This window comes from Musca vetustissima, unplaced genomic scaffold (assembly GCF_032173495.1).
Source record: "Musca vetustissima isolate MV318-11 ecotype Yass unplaced genomic scaffold, APGP_CSIRO_Mvet_v1 utg796, whole genome shotgun sequence".
Lineage (NCBI taxonomy): Eukaryota > Metazoa > Arthropoda > Insecta > Diptera > Muscidae > Musca > Musca vetustissima.
This window is the reverse complement of record NW_026878527.1, coordinates 209,581-235,258: the sequence shown is the minus strand read 5'-3', so window position 1 is coordinate 235,258 and position 25,678 is coordinate 209,581. Positions and strand designations below refer to the sequence as shown.

The window sequence follows — 25,678 nt, the reverse complement described above, 5'->3', positions numbered from 1 at the left end:
TACACTATGTAATGGGATTGATCCATCGTTAAATAGCATAATCGTTAAACCGGAATTATATAACGGTGGTGTACACTATGTAATGGGATTGATCCATCGTTAAATAGCATAATCGTTAAACCGGAATTCTATTTTATTTATTTTTACACTCTTCATTCGATGTTATAACCCGCGTATAGTCTGTGAGATATTGTTTACTGTCATTGAAAATCATTTCAGATTCCCTACTATGTTATTTATATTTTTATTCATTCATTTCTATTCCTTATCGGTGAAAAGTTTTCGAATTATCGTAAAAAAGAAACGAAACATTTATAACAAATCCTAGTTAAAAATAAGTTTGGTGACAGATCGATCATCCACCAAAGATAGCTGCATCCATTGTTCCATATAGTATTGATGAGCACTTTTTGCGCAATCAACTGAAAAAAGTTCACCGGTCTTGACAATTTGCATTCTTTGTGCTAATTAAACGATCAGAATTCTGCTTCCGTTTTTATAGATTTTAGACTGATGAAAGCAAAGCGAAATTGTACGAAGTGAACAGTGTGAAAAGATATTATTTTAAAGAGAAAACGTGAATATGAGTAGTTTTGCATATGATAATGTAAGCGAAAGCAAAAAACAAAGCCCACAAGGAACACAACAACTATCAACAGAGCAAGAATATAAAAGCAACAACAATGCAAAGACGCCAACTACTACTGAAACAAAAGCAACAGCAACAACTAACATTACAATAGACGATAATAGTGTTAAAAAGACAAACGAAAACGAGAACAAAATTGCAACAATAAGCAAATTGACAACAACAGCAAGCCATTTTATTGAGAACTATGAAAAACACAATGTACACCAAGCCGAAACTGCAATTCCACAATCTTCGAAGTCATCACCGACATCAGCGTTGTTAACTTCTGGCTCAGTTATGACACCAGGTGATACCGAACTGCCATTGCAACAGCAGGATCGAAAACCAGAAAACACAACAACTGCATCAGATGAGGAAAATCCATCATTACAGCCACTCATATCCGAAATCCCAACGGATGATACATTGGACACAAGGAGTCGGCAGCGAATTGAGTATGAGGATGTTAATGAAATGTTGCCGTCAATTGTTTCATCGGGATTATCAACACCTTCGAGAACAACAGTAGCATTACCATCGTCACCATTAGCGTCTCTACCTTTGGATTTAAGTCCTAAGTTGGAAACTCATTTGCCGCATATCTCCAGTGAGCCGACTTTTGGAGTACAATTGCGTAAAAAGCAACTGCAACAAGTGGAAGAAGAACAAGATAAAAAAGAGCCGGCGGCAGACAACACTGTGCCATACTATAGCAGTGCAATTAAATCGGGTACTGTGAGTGCCACCGCCTCGCCGAACATGGTGCGAAAATCATCGGATGGTTCTGTTTCTCTTCCACGTCGTGTATCATTTCCTAAAAGCGACAACGAATTAGTTACCGGATATTTAGAGCCAGCGAATCCTTGGGAACATGGTAAGTCCATAATTAAAAATGATAAATGAAAATAATAATTCACTAGACATTTAAATAGAGATATATAGAATTAGAATTTTAATCAACTATCTAGAAACTCTTAAAACAATGCTCTAGAAACACCCTGCTAGTTTTGATTTTGAAGAATTGACATACATATATGTACGTGACGTTCATATATTAACTCTTTTCCCGTTCCCGTACTTTTTTGTGTGTACATTGTAATCTCATAGCTCATTTTAACATTTAACTATTAAATGTTGTCGATATATACGCTCATCATATGCCCTATACATTGATCTTGGTATTTGTCCACTGCTTCTGATTTGGTATTAATATTACGATTGGATAAAATCTAAAATTCCATCTATAAGAAAAAAATGAGATTGACAAATTTTCGTATTTTAAAATGGAAAAGTGGATCGATATTCCTCATCTTCGGACTTAATCTATGTTTGAGATAAAATGTTATGATGGTTTAAGTTTGGATAGAATGACTTACTTCATGTATGTTTCAGTAGTCGTCACTTAAAGGATTTTTGAATTTTCCTCCATTTCCAGTGCATTTTTCAATATTTTGTCGAAACTGAAAGAGTTGTACATTAGAACTTCTTGCCGGGCCTCATAAAGAAGGAATTTACTTGACTTTCTATATCCAATGAAAACTTGACAATTTAAATCCATTGAATTTACTATATCCTTTACAATGTATTTGTGTCTTCGATGCTATATATTTTTTTTTTAAATTATTTTATATTAACGTTGTGTAATTTGAAAAAAATAGCTCTTTTTACAATAGTCGGCACAAGTTTCTAATATTTGGTATGACATCTTACAAAACTTATAACTATTGTATATGTGCTATTAGTTTATAAAAGGAAGCGCAAAGGCCTGATATATATTTTAATAAATAGATGAAAACAAATGATTTTGTGTTGGGTTGCCCTGCAATTTAGTATGTAAAGAAAAAAAATTAATTTTACTTGGTGAACAAAATAAAAATGCACCTGCACTGCATACTGCATCATTATTTTATCTACATAGTCAGTCTGTCATCCCCTTTGGGTTTTGTTATTTCGATTAAAATTTGACACAGATAGCTGATAATATCGTTCAAGATTATCAAAGCCTATTTTATTTTTATAGATAGCATATTTCAGTTATTTTAAACAGACCCTTTGTCGTTGAAACGAATATCACAATGTGATATTTCCTATTAGCTAAAAATGTAAGGGTTACTGTCCTTTGCTAATTTATTTTGTAAAGTGTCGCTAACCTTTTACAGTGATAGTTTTTAGGCAGATTAGCAGGCAAATCTACATTTTCGGTACAAATTTGCAGCCGACGAAGAGTTATTTCTAAAAAATTTCCGCAAATTATATATATTTCGAATTCTCTTCTCAAGGCCCAGAATTGAAAACTAATTATAAAACAGCTAAAGGGTAAGTGCTCCTAATGTCGACATGTACCAGTACTCTGTTGTATATGATTTCAAATAACTAAAAAATCCTTCCACTAAATCCATCTATCTCTGTGCAAAAATTCCTCGTGCATTTATTATGCAGTAATTTAGGCTTTTCTCAATGTGGTTCTTTTACCAATAGTAAAAAAAAGTAGTGAGCATGCCGATTTTAAAATACTCGTAAATATTTTTTTTATTTATTTATAATATCAATACAAAGGAAGCCTTAGAGGCCTATTATACATGTATTGATAGAAAATATATAAAAGTTATATATTTTTCATCCGGATTTTCCATAATTGTTAAGAACATACAAAGTCATATTTTAGCACGTAAAGTTATTAAGAAATATTTGTAACAATGATATTTTTATTAAACAAAAAAAAAAAAAAAAAAAAAAAAAAAAAAAATTACCCTTGAAAGTGAGTGTATTAGCCATGCCTAGTATTGGATAACTGTTTCATAAAGTCGGCAGCAAAATTTATAATTTAAGTTCGTTAGCATTTATGTTATAGATTTATACATATGGAATTTAATGTCTGTGGTTCTGATATTGCTCTTGGGCTCGAGAGGAATATATAGTATATTTATATGTATGATTCCTTAAGCTTCCTTTCCCCTCCACTTTTCTTAGCAACAGTTAAGTAGAGTGCAGTGGATTGGGGTTCTTTTTTGGAATCTGTTATGTTAGGGGTTTGCATTAAATTTCATTATGTAGATTGTTTTTTTGTACTGTGATGTATTTATATTTATTTATATTGGATTTTTATATATATATATATATATATATATATAAGTTAATATAAGTTATTGGCCATGCTGGCTTTTTTATATTACATTGTATGAAATAAATGAAATGAAACATTTTCATAAAATAAATCAATGAAATCTATAATTTTAATAGCCATATGTTAATGAAAATAATAAAAAATCAGTCAAATATACAAATTTTTTTCAATTACAATACGACATGCCGACTATTGGAACATACCATGCCGGCAATAGGAAACTAATGCCGACTATAGGCAAAAAAAAAAAAAACAATATTTTACCAAATTTTGAATTTACTTAACTTTAGTACAAACTACTTAAACATGAGTTACTGTCATCGGGAAATAAACATTTCGAAACAAATGAACATTAATACAATATAGAGGAATAAATGCCCCTGGAATGTCGAAAAATTTAAAATACGTATTTCTTTAAAGTTACCCTATAAATTGAACTGATCTTAAATATATAACGAAGAACTAATGTGTGTCAAGAAAGTTATGACTTTACCAGCTATTCTATCTATGTATCCTATGAAGCTGCATTTATTTATTTTCTTTTTATCAATATTATTTTATTTGAAGTGTGTCATTTTGTTTCTTGCTGCTTCCCTCTGTACTATTGTGATTGTTTTGAGCGCTGTGATATGAATGAACAGCGATGACGTATTCGTTTATGACAGACAGACTGTCTCCTGTTGTTGCTGTAGCCATAGATAACGCGCATGGTGGACACACACTGCTAATGTGGGAGCGTACATAGAAAATTTGCACTTTTAAATTGGCACACACATGTATATACATGCAAATATTTATGGGCATATATTTAGACATGTCTTCATGACGAACCTTTCATATAGCAGGCAGAAATCTTTTTATTGTTGGTCATTACGAGTGCGCTTTTTCACACAAAATGTTTAGTTGGTTTAAGAAGCCTCCTTGTGAGTTTGAGTGCCATGCCAATAAACCTACATATGTATGTATGCATGAACAATATTTGTATATATGGTGTGGCATGATTCATATTCAACATTCAATGTCATTGAAAGAATAACATACATATATTCATTTTGGGTATCATTTGAAGATAATTTTTGATTAGTTCATTACATTTTGTCATATATATATATATATATATATATATATTTAAATCAAATATACATAAAAATTAAGATAAAATTATGTTATATTTTGCAAAATACAACCACGTAGTTCCAACTTAAATCAAAATAAAAGCTTTTAGCATATATAATGTTTTCATTTCATTTCATTTCATTTCATTTATTTCATACAATGTAATATAAAAAAGCCAGCATGGCCAATAACTTATATTAACTTATATATAAAAAAAAAAAAAAATAAAAACCCAAACAAAGAATCAACTAAATAAATTAAAAATACATAACAGCAAAAAACAAAATTCTACATAATGAAATTTAATGCAAACCGCTAACATAACAGATTCCAAACAAGAACCCCAATCCACTGCACTCTACTTAACTGTTGCCAAGAAAAGTGGAGGGGAAAGGAAGCTTAAGGAACCATACATATAAATATACTATATATTCCTCTCGAGCCCAAGAGCAATATCAGAACCACAGACATTAAATTCCATCTGTATAAATCTATAACATAAATGCTAACGAACTTAAATAAAAATGGCTCCCCAGCCAAAAATTAAAAAAAAAGACAAAGTACCATTATGCAACCTGTAATCAGCGATTTCTTCAAAGCCAGCTTCATCAAATACGAGACAAATGCCCAAACAATTCCCTCCTATACGCAAAAGTGGAAGAGGTAAACTTACGAAGGCTCAAAGGGAGCTGATTCCACGATCTTACGACTCTAACTACAAATGATCTTTCACAAATTGCAGACGAAAACCTCGGATACAACAACTGAGGGTTCCGAGAGGATCTACACATCACAAACCTACTACACAGTGGTAAATCAACATTTCTCATAATTCTATAATAACACAAAAGGATACGATATTCAACATAAGTATAAAAGGATAGGCCAAGAAATTTAACAACAAATTGGGAAACATGATGACTACGACCCAAACCATATACATAACGAACAATGGAGTTAACAACCTTTTGGAGCCGATGCAAATGACCAGAATTAGAGCCCGAAATAACCTCCAAACAATAGTTAACCTGAGACATCAACAACGACATAGCTACCTTCACCCTAACACCAAGAGGCAAATATGCTTGGACACTATAAAGCCTCCTAAGCTGGAATCGCACACGGGACAACAGAAGATCAATGTGGGTCGAAAAACTAAGTTTGGCATCAATAATTACACCCAGGCACTTCATTTCACCAACAATATTAATAGTAAAGGAACTAACGCAAATATTAGGCATAGAACCGCCATAACAACAATTGAACAAAACAGCTTCAGTCTTATCCCAGTTTATATCAAGACCATTGGAAGAGATCCACATAGAGAGAGATTGCAACGTTGTGTTAGCAAGATTCTCCAACCTGGCGAGATCAGCACTCCTAAAGAATACATGTATGTCATCCGCATACAAGAAGAGACTACAATCACTAGCAGTAACAGAATCCATGATGTCATTAATGAACATAATAAAAAGTAATGGGCCCAGTACAGAGCCCTGCGGGACTCCACACCGGATTAGACCAACATCAGATTGGACACCCTTGTGCACAACAAACTGGGATCTACACTCCAGATACGACGAAATTAGTCTACAGGCCGAAACGGAAAATCCAAATTTGACTCTAAGCTTGCGAATAAGCAGCGCGTGGTCAATTGAATCAAAGGCCTTAGACAAATCAAGACCAACAAGAAGACCAACATCAGAACCATCAAAAACATCACGAATAACATCAGTAAGGGATAATAAGTGTACCGTAGTACTGCAGCCACGCTGAAAACCATACTGAGAACTACTCAGGCATTTGTGATCACCAAGAAACTCCAAAATAGCATCTTTAATAATATGCTCAACTATCTTAGACATGGCCGGCAATACACTTATTGGACGCAAGTTAGACTGACTGTATGAAGACCCTTTCTTCGGAACAGGCACCACACGAGCCACCTTCCAAGCTTGCGGGAAGGATGACGTCATAAAAATACAATTAACAAAATGCAAAAAGTGAACCGATATGTATGGAAAAACACTCTTAAAAAATTTAATAGGAATGCCATCAAAACCTACAGCTCCAGACTTAATTTTGCGGAGAGCACTTTCAACATCCTCCATAAACACGCAGTAAAACCTAAATGACTCTCGAACCAAGGCACCATCAATTCCTACACTCACACCAGGATTAGATTTGCCAACATTACAAAAGTAATCATTAACAGTATTAACATCAATAAAAGGAACATCATCACCACAATCCAGACAACCAAAGGACCTAAGAGACTTCCATAATTGACTACTGTTCATACGACCGAACAACTTTCCATAATATTTTCTTCTTTCATTACGCATAACAGCCTTGCAACGATTTCTGCAGATACAATATATACGTCTATTGTCATCAGTAGGCCTTCTGCGCCATTCAAAGTAAGCTAAATCCCGAATCGAACGAGCTGACTTCACAACATCAGAATTCAACCACTCATCATTTTTGGGGCTAATATGACGAGTAGCAAGAGGAACAAAAGACAGCAAACTCTGAAATAACGTCTCAAACAAGGCCAGTTGGCTGTTTACGTTACTGGTGAGATACAGAGGAGAAAAATCAAAATTAAACACAAAATCACAAATACCGATCCAATCCGCATTACAAAAATCAAGATACTCGATTACCTTCTCTTCAGCAACTACAGGCAAATCAATCATCCCAAAGATAAGCGCATGGCGAGATATGCTAGGGCACTGCCCCTGCGAGGAAAAGCCCAGCCGCATGGGATCACTGACCAAACAATAGTCAATCAGCGAGGTAGAACTATGAGCAAGATCAAAGTGCGTAGGCTTGGAATTGTGGACAATAGAAAGCCCAAGAGACCTACATATGCCCCGCATCAACGTAGATTTCGAAGAATTAAATAAGTTACAATTAAAATCACCACAGACAAACACATTTGCATATGAATCAAAAATACCCTCATGAATGCTACGAAAGGAATCTACATCTCCATGCGGCAGGTATACAACGGCAACAAGCAACGTATATGCACCGAAACACAGCTCGACGCACAAAGACTCGCATACACCATAATGATCCGATTTAAAAACCACCTTATATGACAATCTGTCACATACATACATACAACATAACACCGCCACCTACACGTCCAATGCGGTCACTACGAAGAGCCTTATAGCCAGGAACTCTCAATGACCTCGATGAGACAGCTGAGTTAAGCCAAGACTCAGTCACACCAAAAAAATCAATTCCACTGCCAACAAGTAGACACTTTATCTCATCCAATTTGTTATTGAATCTAGACGGACGAATGCTTTGACAGTTCAAATAGGCATACGTAAGCTTACCATCACCACAATGAATGTTCTGCGTAAAGAATTGAGCATCGCTAATTACAGGCCCTAGATTCACATCAGGGCACATAAAAATTAAATAAGAGACTGGGGAGCATAATTATTAAAGTTCGATTAAACATTGAATGCATATCAAAATAATAATAAAAGAATAACAAATTAAACAATAAAGAATATACCAATTCAAAAAAATAAAATAATTGTTTTAAGAAAAATAATATTAAAATTAAGAAAAATGAGATCAACAATTATAAATATACATCACATGGCTATGTAACAGGAAACTGCACCGCCCCACAATCATTATCCAATACATTCCGCATCTGCGAATCTCGGGATCGATTGGCAAAATTAATAAGTTCCTGTTGCTCGAACCTAGTTTTCGTTCCATCAGGAAGAAGAACTTCAACCAAGGGCTGATCACCATTAAGCAGCTTAAATTTCCTAATATGCTTCCTTTTAAGCAAATCTCTACAGGCATAGATAAGTTTGGAGGTCGACTTAATTAAGTGATCATTTATAAACACTCGAGACTCCACAATGCAATTCTCAATTACTTCCTTCAGAAGAATACGACCCTTTTTAGAGTAATTACGCATCAGTGAATCTCTATCCTGCACAGAGTTAAATTTCACCAACACCGCTCTACGGTCAGATATGTAACAACAGTGCTGCAAATCTCTAGGCACCAGTTGCATCCCACAAACCTTAGCAATATTTACAGTTAGCGCTCTAAGGTCTTTTATATTGTCCGGCAATCCTCTAATAATGACATTCGATCGATTCAGTCTGCGCTGGAGCATAGCATTATATAATTCCAATTCATGGACTCTGTCTATTAACTTCTTTTCCACACTAATAGAAGTGTTTTTCATTTCACTGACAGTTAACTTAAGATCACAAACGGACTGCTTCAGCTCAGTGATATTGCTCTTCACCTCAGAGAATTCAGCACTGTACAATTCAAAAAGAGCATCTGTTTGGGATTTAAACTCCTGCATACACTGTGCCATGTAAGCATCCATCTTTAGTTTCATGGTAGATAACATATCATTCTGCAAACTACGTAAGGCATCCGCATTAACAAGTGCAGCACCATTATCAACAGAAGCACTAGAAACAGGCATCACACCAGCAACCGAACTAACACTAGCGCCATGATCAACAACACCAGCCACACCATCACCACCAGAAGCACGGATACATGTAATGCACGTATATCTAAGAGCCTTATTAACTCGAGCCTCACTCTCAGATACACCCACACAATCCAAGTGGAAGTAATTTGCACAGCCGGTGCATCCAATTTTGTATTTAGATTTTGCAATATGTTCATTGCAGACATTGCAAATACACTGCGACGGCATCCTCAGCAAAATAAACGCCAAAAAAACTGCAGCAACACGGAAAACCCAGCCAGAAAACACTTCAAGGATCACCAAGAATATATTGCTACTTAAATATAGCCAGGAACAACCGAATAAAACTCAAATTTCAAAACTTAAATTATTTTTCTTAAGAGCGCCAGAATTTATAGACTATCCATGTAGGGATCACAAACTCGACTCAAACAACTCGACAAATTTCATTGTGAGCTTATTTGGTCCTTTGGTGTCCTTCAATCTAAAACTCTGGGTGTATTTTGGGGCGGCGGGTGGGTTTTAATGGTTTCACCGACTGCGCTAATATCCTCCTCTATCCAATTAGAATTAAAATGTCAAAAAATGTCATGTTTTAATTAAAACTTAATCATTATTGAGGACCCTATATAAATATTAAGACCGATAAGACATTTCGCCATGTGGTAATTAGTTTATGGTTAAAAAAATAAGGCGAAAGATGAAATGTTTAACGGATAGGTTAGATTAAGTTAAAGGATGTACAAAACCAGCATTAGCAGCCTTATCACTCGGAGACATTTATGCATTTTGCTCATCCTAGGTTCCATAGGAAAAAATGAATCGAAAAAGCGGAATTGGTGGATAGTAGAAGTTGGTAGATTGTATAGTTGTTGGTTAATTTAGACGTGTCAAGATTTTAACAAAATTCATATCCTCTAAATGTTTCATTTTGTTTTAATGTGCGACTCAAAGTTTGACATTTTTTCTATCGCATTTTCGTCAATACAAGCACGCGGTCTTATATATGTAATTTCGAACCATATTAAAGGATTATTTTTAAAGACAAACCAAAAAACATTTTAAGGAAATAATATAGCACTATCTATATATGGCCGAATGTGCCCCAATTTCCAAAGCCGAATCTACCCCGAAGGCACTTTTAATAGTTTTTTTTATTTTTTCTGTCAATCTTCTTACAACATTATAATTTTAATTTTTTTATAAGAATATACATTGTGATGAATTACTTTTTTAATTTTTTTTAAATAATACAGCCTTAAAATTTAAAAAAGTTGTATACACGAAATACTTACGAAATGGAATGGAAATATTACCAAAACATTTGTAAAAATACAAAAAAACCGTGCATCTAAATATGATTCAAGATTTCAAACTTTGCGAAAGTTATTTATTTTGATATTCGATACCTATGGATCGAAGCTAGTGATGTACAGTGAGAGCTGCCGAAGCTGCCCTATATATTCAATAGTTTCCAGCCCTAATGCTATCAAAGTCATTATGGAAGGGATCATAGTCACTGATATGTGAGCTCCTATCTAGCGTGGCCAAAACGCAACGACAACCACGTGTCTTTTTCCCGGAGTCTCAGGACACATCTTGCAGTCTGGAATTTAACAGAAATAAAAATCATCGATATAGTATGATATATTACAACAATGCGCCCAGACTCCTACCAAGGTTGACTTGCACATGTTTGCTTTATCGGTTGTCCATCACATATCGCTGGCTTAACGTGAAAAGGCAATAAGTACACTTTTTCTAGAAATTGAGATCTTAGCCCGCTAAGGCTAAGATTTCGAAATTCCGAAAATCGAGTGAACGTTTGTTACCCACTGGAAACAATAAAAAACAATTTACTGCCAACTTGAAAATAGTCAGATAGCTTTATATAGGGGAATATTATCCCTAAAAGCTAACCTATTCTAAAATGTGTTTGAAAGAAAGTTTTTTCATATCTATAATTCGGTTGGAGAATGTGTCTGAATATGGGGAACATGTCTAAAGATGTTATATTATCCAAGTACAGATATTTGAAAAAAAAAAAAAACAAAATATATATGTGTGGCCTGTGCAGATTTTATACAAATGATGTACGTACATGATGTACATACCAATCAAATTAAATATGTATCGATGTTTGTATTTGTTTACCTACAAGCATGTCCGTGTCTCTTATTTCTTTGGCTTTAGGTTTTATTATATTTTTTTGTTATTTTATATTTTATTTTTTTTATTTGTCTGGAATTTTATTTTGACCGACCGCACATATCACGCTTGAGATTGTGATGTCATCGACGATAATTTCAATGAAAGCAAAGTGTTAAACACACGCTCGAACAAATGAAAAAGTGGCAAATAAAAGAAATGTGCAAACAAATAGTATTTAGTAAATATAAAACAACAACAATACCAAATAACTAATCATATTTATGACAAACAAAAAGAGAACACAACGTGCTGTTGTTGTGTCATATGTGTTTACATTTTGTAGGGAGGGAGGGATGGAGGTGATGGATGGATATTTATACATAGCATGTAAATGTGTACTACACATGCGGTTGTAAATATATATATATACAGAGTCTCAAAGCTACAGGTTTTAATGATGCCATATATTTTGACATTTTTCTGATTTTAGCACCGAAATGATGTCTTATTATAATGTCATGTGATGGGAAAACAGTTGGGAGGAAAAACGTGCAAAATATCACTCAGTGCATTTGAAGCATGTACATATGTATACAATTTATATATGTATGTGAATCAATTTGAATCATTTAGATATTTCATCCAGGTGACTCGTTTCCGTATCCTTCACTTCTAACAGTTGTCATCAATTGAAGCTGTAAAAATTTGCAAAAACCAGTTACGTTAGTAAATTTTCAAATGAAAACGATATTATTCAGTAGCAAATCATAATTTTCAAACTTAAATGGTTCAGTGTTTTAGTTTTGTCCTCTTAAATTCGTAATTTAAAATTTTTCTGAGTTTTAAAAATGTTGTTTTTAGTTATGTACTCTTTCTGTTTGAATTTTCAATAATAAAAATATAAATATAGAATAAGAATAATAAAAACAAATTGTATAACTTGATTTTCATAAAAAACCAAATTAATAGATGTACTGAAGGGTTACTTAGGTTTTTTCCGATACTGTATGCGTGCTATGTACTCAAGTTTTCCTATTCTAAACGAGTGCGTACATTTTTATTTTTTCCTTGCAGTTTGTTTGGTCAAAAGCATTTCGGAAATTGCTGAACTGTATATGACATCATGCCACAAGCACAATACAAAGCCATTACCATGTATATTGGATCATTTGAAGGCGGTGGATCTGACGAAACAGTTGAGACAACCATTACTATCTCTCAAGTCAACACAATTGGCGCCAAGTGATTGCGAAGCATTGGAAGAAGTTCTCAAAAGGGTAAGTAGCAAACACCTGTGACCTAATTAGAAATGTTGCTTTAATTACCTAAAAACTTAAGGAATAGTGATATTACGCCCCAAGTTTGTAAATTACATATGCTCATACAGAGTATAAATCGATTAACTTAATTTTTTGAAAAATTTCATATTTAAGTGTCAAAGGTTTTGTTAGTTGAATTTTTATTATTTTAAAGGCAACATATATTTCATCAACGCATTTTCTGTTCACAGATTTAATGCAACTATCAATGTAGGATATAAACAAAATTTAAATCCATTATATTCATTAGTTTGGGAGCTACAGTACATTTTTTCTGAAAACTGAAAAGTCCAACATCAAGAAAAATATATGTAAATCGACTATAAAATCACTTTAAATTATTATTTATGATTTTTTTACAAGAACTTTTGTTGCATCTGATCCTTTTTTGGAAGAATCAAAAATAAATCTGAGGGTTCAATTCGTTTAATTCGACTACGACGCGTTTTTGATAATTTAGGCGGTATACAAAAAAATTGGTACTGTACACATTTTTTCCATCATCTATATATTGAAAAGCCCATAACTTCCCCAACAATTTATTTTTTTTTAGATTTTTCTTTTGATATGTGTCGTCGTCTGTTAATCTCTTTCGTTCTATAAAAATGAATAAAATATCGACTAAACGATTAATCGATTATTGTTTGCATTCACTTTTTTGAAGTAACCCCTGTAATATATTCAATTTTATTTTAGGTCCAATACAAATCCATAGATGTTTCCGATTGTAAGCTAAATGAAACGGCAGCCAGTGCACTCTTTGAAATTATTGAATACTATGAGGCTACTAATGAACTAGATATATCATCGAATGCCGCCGGAATGACACATAGAGGTTGGCAGTCGTGCACATACATGATTAGTCACAGTCAGGAACTGCAGGTGCTGAATGCTGAGGGTAATCCCATTACAAAAATCAGTGCTGACCACTTGGGCAATGCGCTCAACACATCAAATTTGCATACATTGAAATTGGAACACTGTGGTCTAAAAGGAGCGCCGTTAAGCAGTTTGTGTAAGATTGAATTAAACAAAATATATGAAATGGGGAGGTTTGATGAGACTATTTTTATATCTATCTTTTGTAGGTTTCAAACTTTGGCATAATAGAACTTTAAAGGAGCTGTGGATAGCCTACAATGACTTGGATTGTAATGATGCCGATACCATAGCAGAGATGTTGAAGGTTAATCATTACTTGGAATTAATTGATATAAGCAACAACAATATTGGGGACGACGGTTTGCGCCACATAGTTCTGTCGTTGATTATGCAGTCGAAAGAATTGGAAAGACGAACGACATTTCAGCGGGCCGCTGCCATTGACGACGACGAAAGTATGTCACCGTTTGATACATCTGCACCGGCTGATCTGTGCGATGGAAAGGAAATGGGCGATTGGGACACCAAAATTGAGAATCAGCCTATATTGAAGACTGAATGCGACGTTGACACTGAGGCGAAGTTTAAAAATCAACTAACTAAAATTGATGAACAACATAGTGTTATCGGTAGTTGTGAACAAAGTGACATTGAGGTAAAACATGAAATCGAACCTAGACCAGTGTCATCATTTAAGCCGCCTTTGATATCAACGGTGGGTTCAACGATTGAAGAAATTGATCCGGACGAGGATACAGATGATACTGTGCGGACAAGTACACTCAAAGGCAATTCGCAGGCGTCAGTTGGCGGCCAATCCATGCTTGACAAACTACTTTCAATGAATAGTGAAAGTAGTAGTGAAGATGGGGTTTCCAACATTTCCACCGACACACTGGCTGCATGCTGTTCCGAAGATGCTAGTCTTATGAGTGATGATGTGTTTGACATTGCAGCTACAGTATCTGCAAAAACGACTATAACAACATCAAACACATTTGTTAAGTGTCCAAACGACACGGATTCGGAAATAAGCGAGGGAACTACGGAGATTTCAAGTCTTCTCTCAAATCCTGCAGCGAATAAAGTGTCCATAGAATCATCACCGAAAGATGCAGAAGCTGACAGAAGAGGTCTCATTACATCACCTTCGACGAATGTTTCGAGTTCGGGCCTAATTGAACCATCTGTCATTCCCATTTGCAATGTCAAGTTAGATGCACAAACATCAACTCAGTCCCCCCTTGTAAATAATTATGTAAGCATTAATAACAACAATGACATCAGCAGCGATAACAACAATTTAAATGTGACTTCGGTACCTGTACAAAATACATCGTCCACAATCTTCTCGGGCAGTTCGCTGGAGAAGATATCATCACCGACTTCGGTAACAGCAAATGTCGATATTTACGAAGTGAAGGCGGAAGAAAGGAACTGCAGGCAAAGTGACGCCGGCAGTGTTGTGTGCATTTTAAGTGGAGAAGCGCAGGGAAATTCTGAACCTGCCAATTCAATGCAACATCATGCTGCTACCAAAGCGTTAGATGTAAATAAGAACACCAAGTTTGGAGAAGACTTCGACGACACTCACAGTACAGATTCAGCGTTCGAAAGTGCCTCGGAAGGTGATATAAGTCGTCATCTGCCTGAAGAGTTTACCCGCCTGTCAGCATCCCTAGAAAGTACCCGTCTGGATGATCTAGCCAAAGAATTTTCCATAGAGACAGCAACTATAGCTTCAGAGTCTAATGAATGTTTAATTGCAGCCGCAGCCAGTGTGACGCCATCTTCTACGCCAACTCCACAAAAAACGCAGTTTAGTCAGATCTCAACGCCCGTTTCGGAGAGGGAGCGTCCAGTAGCTGAAGCAGTCAAGTCGGACACCTGTCTTTCTACCTCCCTGCCCGTTTCCGAAACTGTTCTACCACCTACGATACAAGTGGAATTTGGTGCTTTGGGTGAGCCCACGGCATCGCCAATAGTACATGAGTTTCGGGACAAAATACCAAAGGTGACAATTGCCCAAGACAGTATATCACAGAAAAGCAAAGCGACTAGCTTAATTAGTACAAGTCCAAGTCAAACTCCTCCACCACCGTCAACATCTCCCGGAGGAGTTAGTAGCGGCTTAAGGCGCACTGAATCAACATGCGCCTTCTTGACACAATCCACACGGAATCGCTCCCAGAGCACTGACAGCTTGTGCAGTGACAATTCTTTAGATGGAAGTATTGGTAGTGGTGATCTGAACTTCTCATCTTCGGTTCAACTTAATGAAAAACTCACCAAGAATGACACTCTTACGAGGCAACAGCGGCAACTAGAATCAACCGGAGAGACGAGCACTAGGGCGCCAGGTGGACTCAAGGCTCTTGCCTTGTGGAACAACAATCTTACGAAGGAGGCAGGTTCTTCCATTTCTGATCTGCTGGCAGAGACGGTGTCACTAGAATTGCTTAACATAGGAAAAAATTGTCTAACGAATGAGTTCGTTTCCACAATAAAGGACAGTCTAACTAAAAACACAACATTAACCACTTTGGGCCTTCAGAGTGCTGAGCTTAGCGCCAACGGCATCGAAACACTGACATCCATAATGACATTCGGCGGCAACAGCACGTTGCAGCGCATTGACATACGTGGTAACAAGGTGGAAGTTGACAGTTTGTCAAAAATAGCAGAAGTTTTGAAATCAAATACAACCGTCACTCAAATCGATATAGACGATGAGCCAAAGCGTTTGTCTGTGGGCAGTGAAGCACATTTGGACTATGCCCGGGTATTAGAAAACGTCCGCTCTATGTGCGCCCGCAACGAAAAAACTCAACAACAGGAGAAACCCTCAATTAATCCCATGAGTAGGCGCAAGGGTGGTTACTACTTGGGCTCTAGAAAGATATCATTGACTTGTCATAGCAGACCTGTGGTCGACACCAGTAATCCAGTTGTCGTAACGTGTTCGGCAACGGCAAACAATAAGTTGGAGGTTAAACGTAAACCAGGCACACGTTTACGCTCACCTGTTCCCAGCCCAACAACAATATCGCCATCTTCGTCACCCAACCGTTCCAGCAGATTTCAGGTATTCCGTGTGGCCGAGGTCAGCCCTTTGACTTCACCAAGCATACAAAACCAAGTCACGGGTGGACTCGCAGCTACAAAAGCCATGTCCAGCAGTAGTGTATTTATACAGTCAGTATCTTCGGATGCAGGATCTAAAGATGCCACTTATCCGAATTTGACATCAACATCGCTGCCAACATCTTGTTCCTTGCCGTCTATGGCGACGATTTCATCGTCGACACAGTCCATCAAACGATTGTCGGTTTCACCCCGTTCCAGGTTTCTAGTACGCAAGGTTTACGAGGACCCCAACGTGCCACTGTCTAGTCGGGCAATACCTCCGATAACACCTCCCATTAATCCCCCACCAACACCTATGTCCAAGAATTTAAATGATAGTGTAAAGCATGCGCAAGAGGCTACCACCACCACGACTGTGAAAGCAGACATGGACGATAACAAATTGCAGCAACTGCATGCTAGAAATTCCACACAGTCCCACTCCATTACTTGCCATGAAGTCTCTCCTACTCCTTTGTCGTTTCAAACGAACCAACAGCAACAAGAAAGCAATACAACCACCGATTCTTGCGCAACGTCGATTATGAAAGTCAGAGGGCTTTCTCAAGCACCACAACAACAAAGTGAACAAAGTACAAATGCAACAAAATCACTAGCAATGAATTCAGCGAATCCTGAATGTAGTCAGAGTGCAGTAATTCAGCAATCTCCATCTATTTTATCAACACTTTCAACGTTATCATCTTCGTCAACAACTTCCGACTCCTCCTCGTCGTTATCATCATCATCGGTAACTTCGTCATCTTCTTCATCATCGTCATCTACATCACCCGCCAGTAATATAGACAGTTCAGATTCCTCGTCGTCGGTGCACTCGGCCGAGCACGTATATCCGAACGTGGACCCTCAAGATTTGACTATTTCTGGACAGTGTCCAATCGCAGTGTTTGGTGACAATGATATAACGCTCACTAAGAATACCGTCAATGAAGCGCTTGTAACAGCAGCTGTTGCCGTTGCTAGAGATAATACGAACAGTTCTTCAGCAGAAGACATGGCGGTTCCACAGACAGCACACCAACAGCGTGTGCGCAAAGTTTCATGGATTGCAAATCCCACAGCTGTTGATAAACTATTGACACTATTCCATAATCCATTTCAGCGTAGCTCTTCACCAGAATCGAAAGGCGTCACGAGTACACCAGTGACTTCTTCAATGGTACCGCCACAGTATAGTCAAGGTATGGATATATGCCCCTTATATAAATGTGTTAAATGTAAACAATGATTGGTCTGTTCCAGTAATTTTTAATAGTAAAACTAGTAAAAGGAAAACATTTCAAAATCACTCTCAGAGTACAAAATAATTTGAAAATTTCGGGAACGCAAATCTAGTAAATATGTCAATATTACATGACAATACTTCAAAATCAACATAACAGCCAATCAGATGTTGGCATTCCTGTTTACCATTTTTACTCGGCCAAATTTCTCGAGTAAAAAGTTTACAAAGAGAACGCCATTTTGTTTTGTGCACTCTTAAATTTGATTAAATGTTTTATCAGTTTTGTGTGTTCAGGAACAGGTTTCGAGTAAAAAGTTGCAAAACTTGTAAAATGAGTAGATTCTTTTAGGTTCTGGAACGGAACTGATGTCATACAGGGTATTATGTCTTTGGGCATATGTTTGTAACATGCAAAAAGAAACGAGATAGGAACCATGGGTTCCTATTAAAGATATGGTCGATTTATACGTCGGTCCGTTCATGTAAAATTGTAAGCAGTGAAATTTGGCACAGCTTATTTATTTGGCTTAAGTACGAATCCTATTGGAATTGGTGACAGTCGGTTCAGATTTAGATACAACTCCCATATATACAGTTGAGTACGCTTATAACGAACACTGGTTATAACCAACTTTCCATATAGCAAACACATTTTCTGGTCCCGAAGTTTTAGGACAGATTTTTCATACAAATCTTTACTCTTATAGGGAACTACGGATATAGCGAACTTTCTTTATAACAAACTATTTATTCGGTCCCAACTTTCAGTTTTCATTATTTTGGATTCGGTTATAACGAACTTTTTACAAATATACATAATACTTATCGATGACAATCCACAGAAAAGTTAATTTTGTATCCAACCACTGGCAGCCTTTGCACAAAATGTCAGGTTTATCAAAGAAAAAGAGAACCAGCTTAAGTATTGTCAAAAACAACACAAAAACTCTAAATTTCGAAACTGAATATAATTTTTTCTGTTTATCCTAGGTTATTCCTTACCTTGGATATAACGAACTAATTTGCCGAACTTTACCGTAGTTTCTTCGACTTTTGAACTTTCTTAACTGTTTTTTTTTTTATTTTTGTAAACGTCAGTACATTTTTTGGTTCCCATATAAATCATTATTTATTTTACGCATACTCTCCCACAGGCAACAACATGTTTTAGAGCTTATATTTAACATACAGCTAGTAGATATATATTCTTTGGATCGGATTGTCAAAACCTGATTATGGACGATACATATCACAATAAAAATCTAAAAAATTCATATTTTTGGTAAAGTTATGAGCTTTTTAATATAGAGAAAAAGGGTAAAAATTTGTACAGTACTAATTTGTGTATACAGCCCAAATTATTTAAATCACTTCGTATTCGAAATATACGAATTCTGCCGTCAGAAATTTTTTTGATTCTTTTAAAACAGAATATCGTTAGCTAAAATGCAAAAAGGCGTAACTAACAAAAGCATAATTGTGTAGGAGAAGCAAAAAACTGTTTTGAATGAAAACTATAAACATGTCATGTGAAATGAAAAAGTGTGCCCGGCAGGGTGATATTGCATATGACGAATAATAGACTATAATTTTTTAACAAATTTAGTTATTTAGTTTAATGGCAGTCATAACAATTAAGTAATTATTTGAATTTTTTGTTAGTTACGCCTTTTCGCATTTATCAAATAAACCCACTTGTAGAACCTAATTTTTTGACCGCAGACGTGTAAAACTTTGTCAACACATGTAGTTTATTGACATTCAAAAAGTCAATTTTCAATTTTTTGTTAGTTTCGCCTTTTTGCATTTTAGCTGACGATATGTATAGAGAATAATTTAAAATGATTTTTCGTCGATTTTGCATTTGGTTTTCTTGATATTAGGCTTTTATTTTTCAGAAAGAATGTACTGCAATGTCAAATTTTGTCCATATCCTATCTAGGATAGTTGCATTAAATCTGTGAACAGAAAATTGCTCTATGATTACGGAAACAAATACGGGGCTCAAAGGGTTAAATAAACATACCTAATATTTTATTCATAAAAAATATGCATTTTTGTTTTCTTGCTATATCAAAGATGTTTAGGAAAATTTTTTGTTTTTGGTTCGAAGAAATAATGTCATCATATTTACTTTTTAAAATTTTATACAAGAAATTTCTCAAAAAAGTGTTGGGGTTATTCTTCTTTTTTACCCGAATTTCGCCGACAAATTGACATATATAAAAATAATCACTTCTTGTGTATAAGTATACAACTTGCGGATTATATCAAGACTCTTCCGATAAATCTTGGGATTCTATAAATAGGAATACATCTTAAAATAAAACTATATTATGAAATACAGTCGAATTCGGATAACCGAATGCCGGTTTATCAAAAAAATCGGTTTATTGAAACTAAAAATTTTAAACTAATATTTCGGGTGAATTTTCAATCATTTTACTTTGCTTAAAAGAAAAACGGGTTAATTGAAAATCTGTATAAGAGAAAGACTTTTTTGTTGCAAAAACACAAATATATATGAAACGAGCACCGTTTAAGAGAAAAAATAATAAAAATATCATTTTTGTAATGGCAACGAACTTCATTAAAATTTGTATGTGCAATCCTAAACTTTGGTTGCACATTTTCTAACCTTCCAATCAAATGTTTACGAAAAAAAGAAGTTCTTACTCAATTCATTTTACAAAATGATTTATAAATTTCACGATTTTTCAGATATTGTTTGAAAACTTCCTTTAAGGGCAAAGAGTTTCGCTTATCCGAAGTTCTTTTAATTGAAAATCCTGCTTAAGAGAAAAAAAATTATGAAATTAGGTGTTTTCGCTTAACCGAATTCGACTGTATACATTTTAAATTTCATCTAAATCGCGTAATCCTCAAAATCATTTGATGCTCATGCGATTTGCATGACATACTAAAGGCTATCTTCCAATGTTTTGTGAAATTTCATTTGACAGCTTAGATGTACTACACGGTGCATTGAAGTACCCAAAAACTCGTAAAACGCGAATAATTTCCGAAAGATCCATATGCCATTAACGTGCATCCGATTTCGGTGTGTACCCTAAAAAAAATACATCTATCTATATATATTTCAATGCGGTCCATTATGATGACCCAGCTCATGGATGGACCCAGCTCACTTTATTTTTGAGATAAATTGGGTACATCTCTCTTTCGGCTGAAGTTTTTAGTTCTGTTTCCGCAAAAGTTTAAATTTCGTATCAGGTTATTTATTGAAACGGAAATTATCCACAGAAAATGCAATTAAATCCGCGATATTTCCAAAAACTTTTTTCGCCAAATTTCGTGTATTTGGAAGGCCAATCCCCGCCGTTCTAGTAGATGGATTTTCTCGAAGAAGATTTTATTTCATCCGAAACGTAAGAAACCTTACTGATCGCGGGTACCCATATCATTCAATTGACAGATCTAAACATTTGGCCTGAAAAATAGTTTTTTTTAGAAATTTGATCGCACAAAATTTTCACCTTTGGATGAGTATAACTCTGAAGCTGTGCATGCTACATACACAAAATATATATCAAATTACTCGGATTCGCTACTACTATAATCTTATAATCGATTTTTAGAAATTCCTGTTTGCAAGGACTGATCAATTAACCCAATGCTATTCACTTCTTAAGTAATAATAAGTACTTAAGTAATTCCCGAGTTATAAAGGGGCGAACCTCGGCTTCAGCTATGTTAAAAAACAGCTTCAAAAAGTTTATATTTTGTCTAGGCCCGCTAATACTTAATAGGTTATTCGTATACGAACAATTTCAACTAAATTGATTATTTAAGCGAAGGCTTAACAAATCGCCATTTTGTAAAATTTTATTTTTACGCTATATACTTTTTAAATTGTGTCCTCGTATATATTTTGCCTATTTCTATTTCCTAATTATTTTCTATAGCACTTTTAATGATTTAATGATAAACTCGCTATTTTTACATGGTCAATATAATAGAAACCACATTTAGTTTATGACGTATTGCCTACATTTCACTATAAACGATAGGTAACAAAGATCTTTTGATCTGTGAGATCCTACGGGTGAAAAAACTGAATGCGATTTTTTGGGAGGAAAATCATTATATTTTGGAGTAATGATTGAAAAGTTTCCCACTCACTAGTCAATCTCACACATTCGCCAAGGGGTTCATCGTCATGACAGTATGATATATTGTGTGTTAGGCCCTTTACAAATTATTCAAACATACCTATTATTTGATTTGGCCGAAAATAATATCAGTCTTCATAGTTCTTTATTTATCTTTTTTAGTTTGTTTAATTGTATTCCCTCAAAAATGAAAAAGATTAAAGAGTAGCATTTTTATAAATTTTAAATTTTATACATTTGCAAAATGTTCGGTCTCTGTCGTCAAAAAAAGACCAAATTCGTCGAAAATAGCGCAAGGACAGCACGTCCTTATAATAATAATTCCAATTCTTAAGAAGAAAAAAGGGCGAAAATCCTCACATATCGGCTCAATAAAGTGTCTCAAATGTATGGCTCCGACCGACGTTATATGGTGTGGAGCACTTAATATAAAAAATGCCAAAACAACAAATAAACATGGTGGAGGTTTAGTAATAGTTTGCGGTAGCATGAGAAAACACTTTCTTAATATGATTTTTTTTTGGTTATTATTGCATTTTCTATATAACATTGATTCGAATAGGAAATTACACTGGGTATAGAATCGAATGTGTTACATAAAAAAATCAATTTATTTTCTTTCATATGACATAAATAAGTAATTGTATGCATTTTTACATGAACCAAAATATATATTTGTTTCACTATATATATTAGATTTACTTATAGAATTGTTTGATTTTTTTTTGTTATAGGCTTTCAGTAGTGCCATTATCCAACATTTTTCCTTTAACGACAAAGGCGATGAAATCAATATGTAATATTCTATTCCATTTGAAAATCAATGTTTTAGTTGAAGCTGTTGTATCGTTAACTAGTTATAGAAGAATTGCACTGTATACATACATATATATTTTAATTTTGTAAAACTGTTTACTGCCATCAAAATCGTAACAAATTCAATTTTTTTTCACCACACTCCAAATTTGTTTTTTTTTTATTTCGTAACATTTTAGCGACATTGGAACAATGCACTTTGGAACAACATCAATCGGCAACATCAAAAACGCTTATGCCTTTAAGAAAACAGTCACCACCATCATGGTCCAAACTGGGTACAGATATGTTAATTGCTGCCAACAGCAGTAATGCAGACTTGGCAAATATTGTGGCGACCACAGCTGCGGCCGTCGTTACAGAACAATCAAGATCGTTCTTGGATGCAGCCTCAAAACAATTTCGCGACTTCAGTAAACAAGTGTTTCGTCAAAATTTATCATTTGGCAACGAGTCAGTCACCACAGCATCGACTACGACAATAACATCGTCTACTGTTAACAATCCCAATAGTGGAGATCCAGAAATGGGCAGCACGTTGCAGAGTAATAGCGGTGCTGCCGCATGTGGCGTCACAAGTTCCTGTTCCATCGCACCATCATGTTACGCGATCGAATGCAATGTCGACTCGCTACCCACCGAAGTAAAACAAAAAATAAAAGAAAATATTTCTCCCGAGCACACAATTAACGAAGAGACATTGCATGCAATGCAAAAAATGCAAGACAGCCTAACGACACCAACTGCGTCAGTAACACCACCTCCACCGCCCGAATGTAAATATGATAGCGAAAATTTCGTTTCCAAGGACACCCAAACAGGAAGCGAAAGCAAGAAATGAATAAAATATTACATGAATCTAATTATTCGCACAATATTGAATCATCACCGCGTGCATCAAGTTCCGCAGTAGTTGTTAAAAGTCAATACCACTTCAACTTTAATATATTCTGGAATTTTTATGTTTACAGCCAGCCAAAATGTATATTTTTCATTTTCAATCTAAAACACTCACACAAACAAGAGAGATGCTTTAATTATTTTTTTTTCTTCATCATTGTATTAAGTGTTTATTTTCTCCTGGTTTTACATTTTGTAAAATGATTGTTTCTATTTAGTTCGAACTTTGTTACACACTGATCAGTGTGTAAGCGCCTACATAAACAATTACAAACTATTAATATAATCGCTATAATGTAGCAAACATGATATATAGTTTAAGCGTTTTTTTTTTTATTTTATTATTATCAATCTAATATTATACGATTACGATGATTAATGACCCACATTTTAAATTACTCTGTAATATATGAGACTCTTTTTATAATTTCTGTGTATTACAGCCAGTGGCATAAGACGTGCCGTATCTGCACACTTGGCCAAGTGGATACAGAGACCATTGCAGGACGAACCAGACAATTGAAACATACATATATTGTATGCATATATGCAGCAATATATGTGTGTGTCTTTTCCCTCTCTACAAAGCTCTACATGTAGCTAATATATTGCCCAAAATTATAGTGTTACAATCGTGCGTAAGGCAACAGAAATAAATATTACCGCGATTATGATTTTTTTTATAATATTTTATAATGAAACAACCACCAACTGTAAGGGAAATTGGTCGGTCGTTCTTTATTTAACGATGATTAATGTGAACGAGTTTACCAAACTGATACGAAGAGATCGCCGTTGCACAAAACAACAGTGAAACAAAAGTCCATCCTATCAGATGACAACAACTCCTCAAAATATTACCACTGCAATAGTAGCACTTCCATCCAGCCCCCATCCCCATTGATCTCAATGTATGTGATAATGTCGCAACGCTAAGAGAGTTGCGTCGCTTACTAATACTAATACAGTTTATTATAGTTAGTCAAACTAAACAAAACCACAAACAAAACATATACACATAAAACAATGAAAATCAAAGAAAACAATCATTAATAGAGTAAATGTATTTGCATAAATATTAATTATTGTTTATTAATTAAATAATTATTGTTATTCTTATAATTTTATATAATCTGTTCCCTTATTTGTGTTTATTGAAATTTTTGTTTTCATTTTAGTGGAAAATGCTACAATTGTTCGGATAATTGTTGTTGTCATCGTCGTCGTCGCGTCAACTTGTGCAGCGGCGACCGTTCTTTGTGCAACATAACATAAGGAAACTTACAAACGTAATATATATATAACAATCCAAAGAAAAAATTACAAAATATATTGTACCTACTACATACATACAGAATAAATGTAAATTTACTTACAAGTCACAGCAATTAGTAGCTAAGTAAATATCAAAATTGATATTTACCATCCTGCAAAACCCGTAAAATTAGTAAAATAGATAACCAACAATGGAATACACAATGAAGAAACCAAGATAAAATCGTTAGTACACACATACACATTAAACTCACAAACATTCACACGTTATCAATTTGTATATTATATATATCACTTTTTGTTTTGACCGAAAAAAATCTTTTAACCTGTTAAGATGTGAATGCCATATATTTTATTTGGCGTTGATCAACACCTTTTTCACATGTTATTCAAAACATATCAAATGTAATTCGAGAATTCGATTTGTAATTCACAACATATAATTTGCTATTCGAGAATTC

General features: G+C 34.9%; 1 protein-coding gene across 1 annotated transcript; it reads left to right on the top strand.

Moving 5' to 3' along the window:
• Positions 1-583: 583 nt before the first annotated feature.
• LOC133323268 (serine-rich adhesin for platelets) lies at positions 584-24,465 on the top strand. Its single transcript, XM_061532211.1, has 6 exons — positions 584-1,505; positions 12,595-12,797; positions 13,536-13,854; positions 13,928-18,049; positions 23,222-23,872; positions 24,386-24,465. Exons 1-6 carry the CDS (start codon positions 584-586, stop codon positions 24,463-24,465), a joined length of 6,297 nt encoding a protein of 2,098 aa, XP_061388195.1.
• Positions 24,466-25,678: the final 1,213 nt, after the last annotated feature.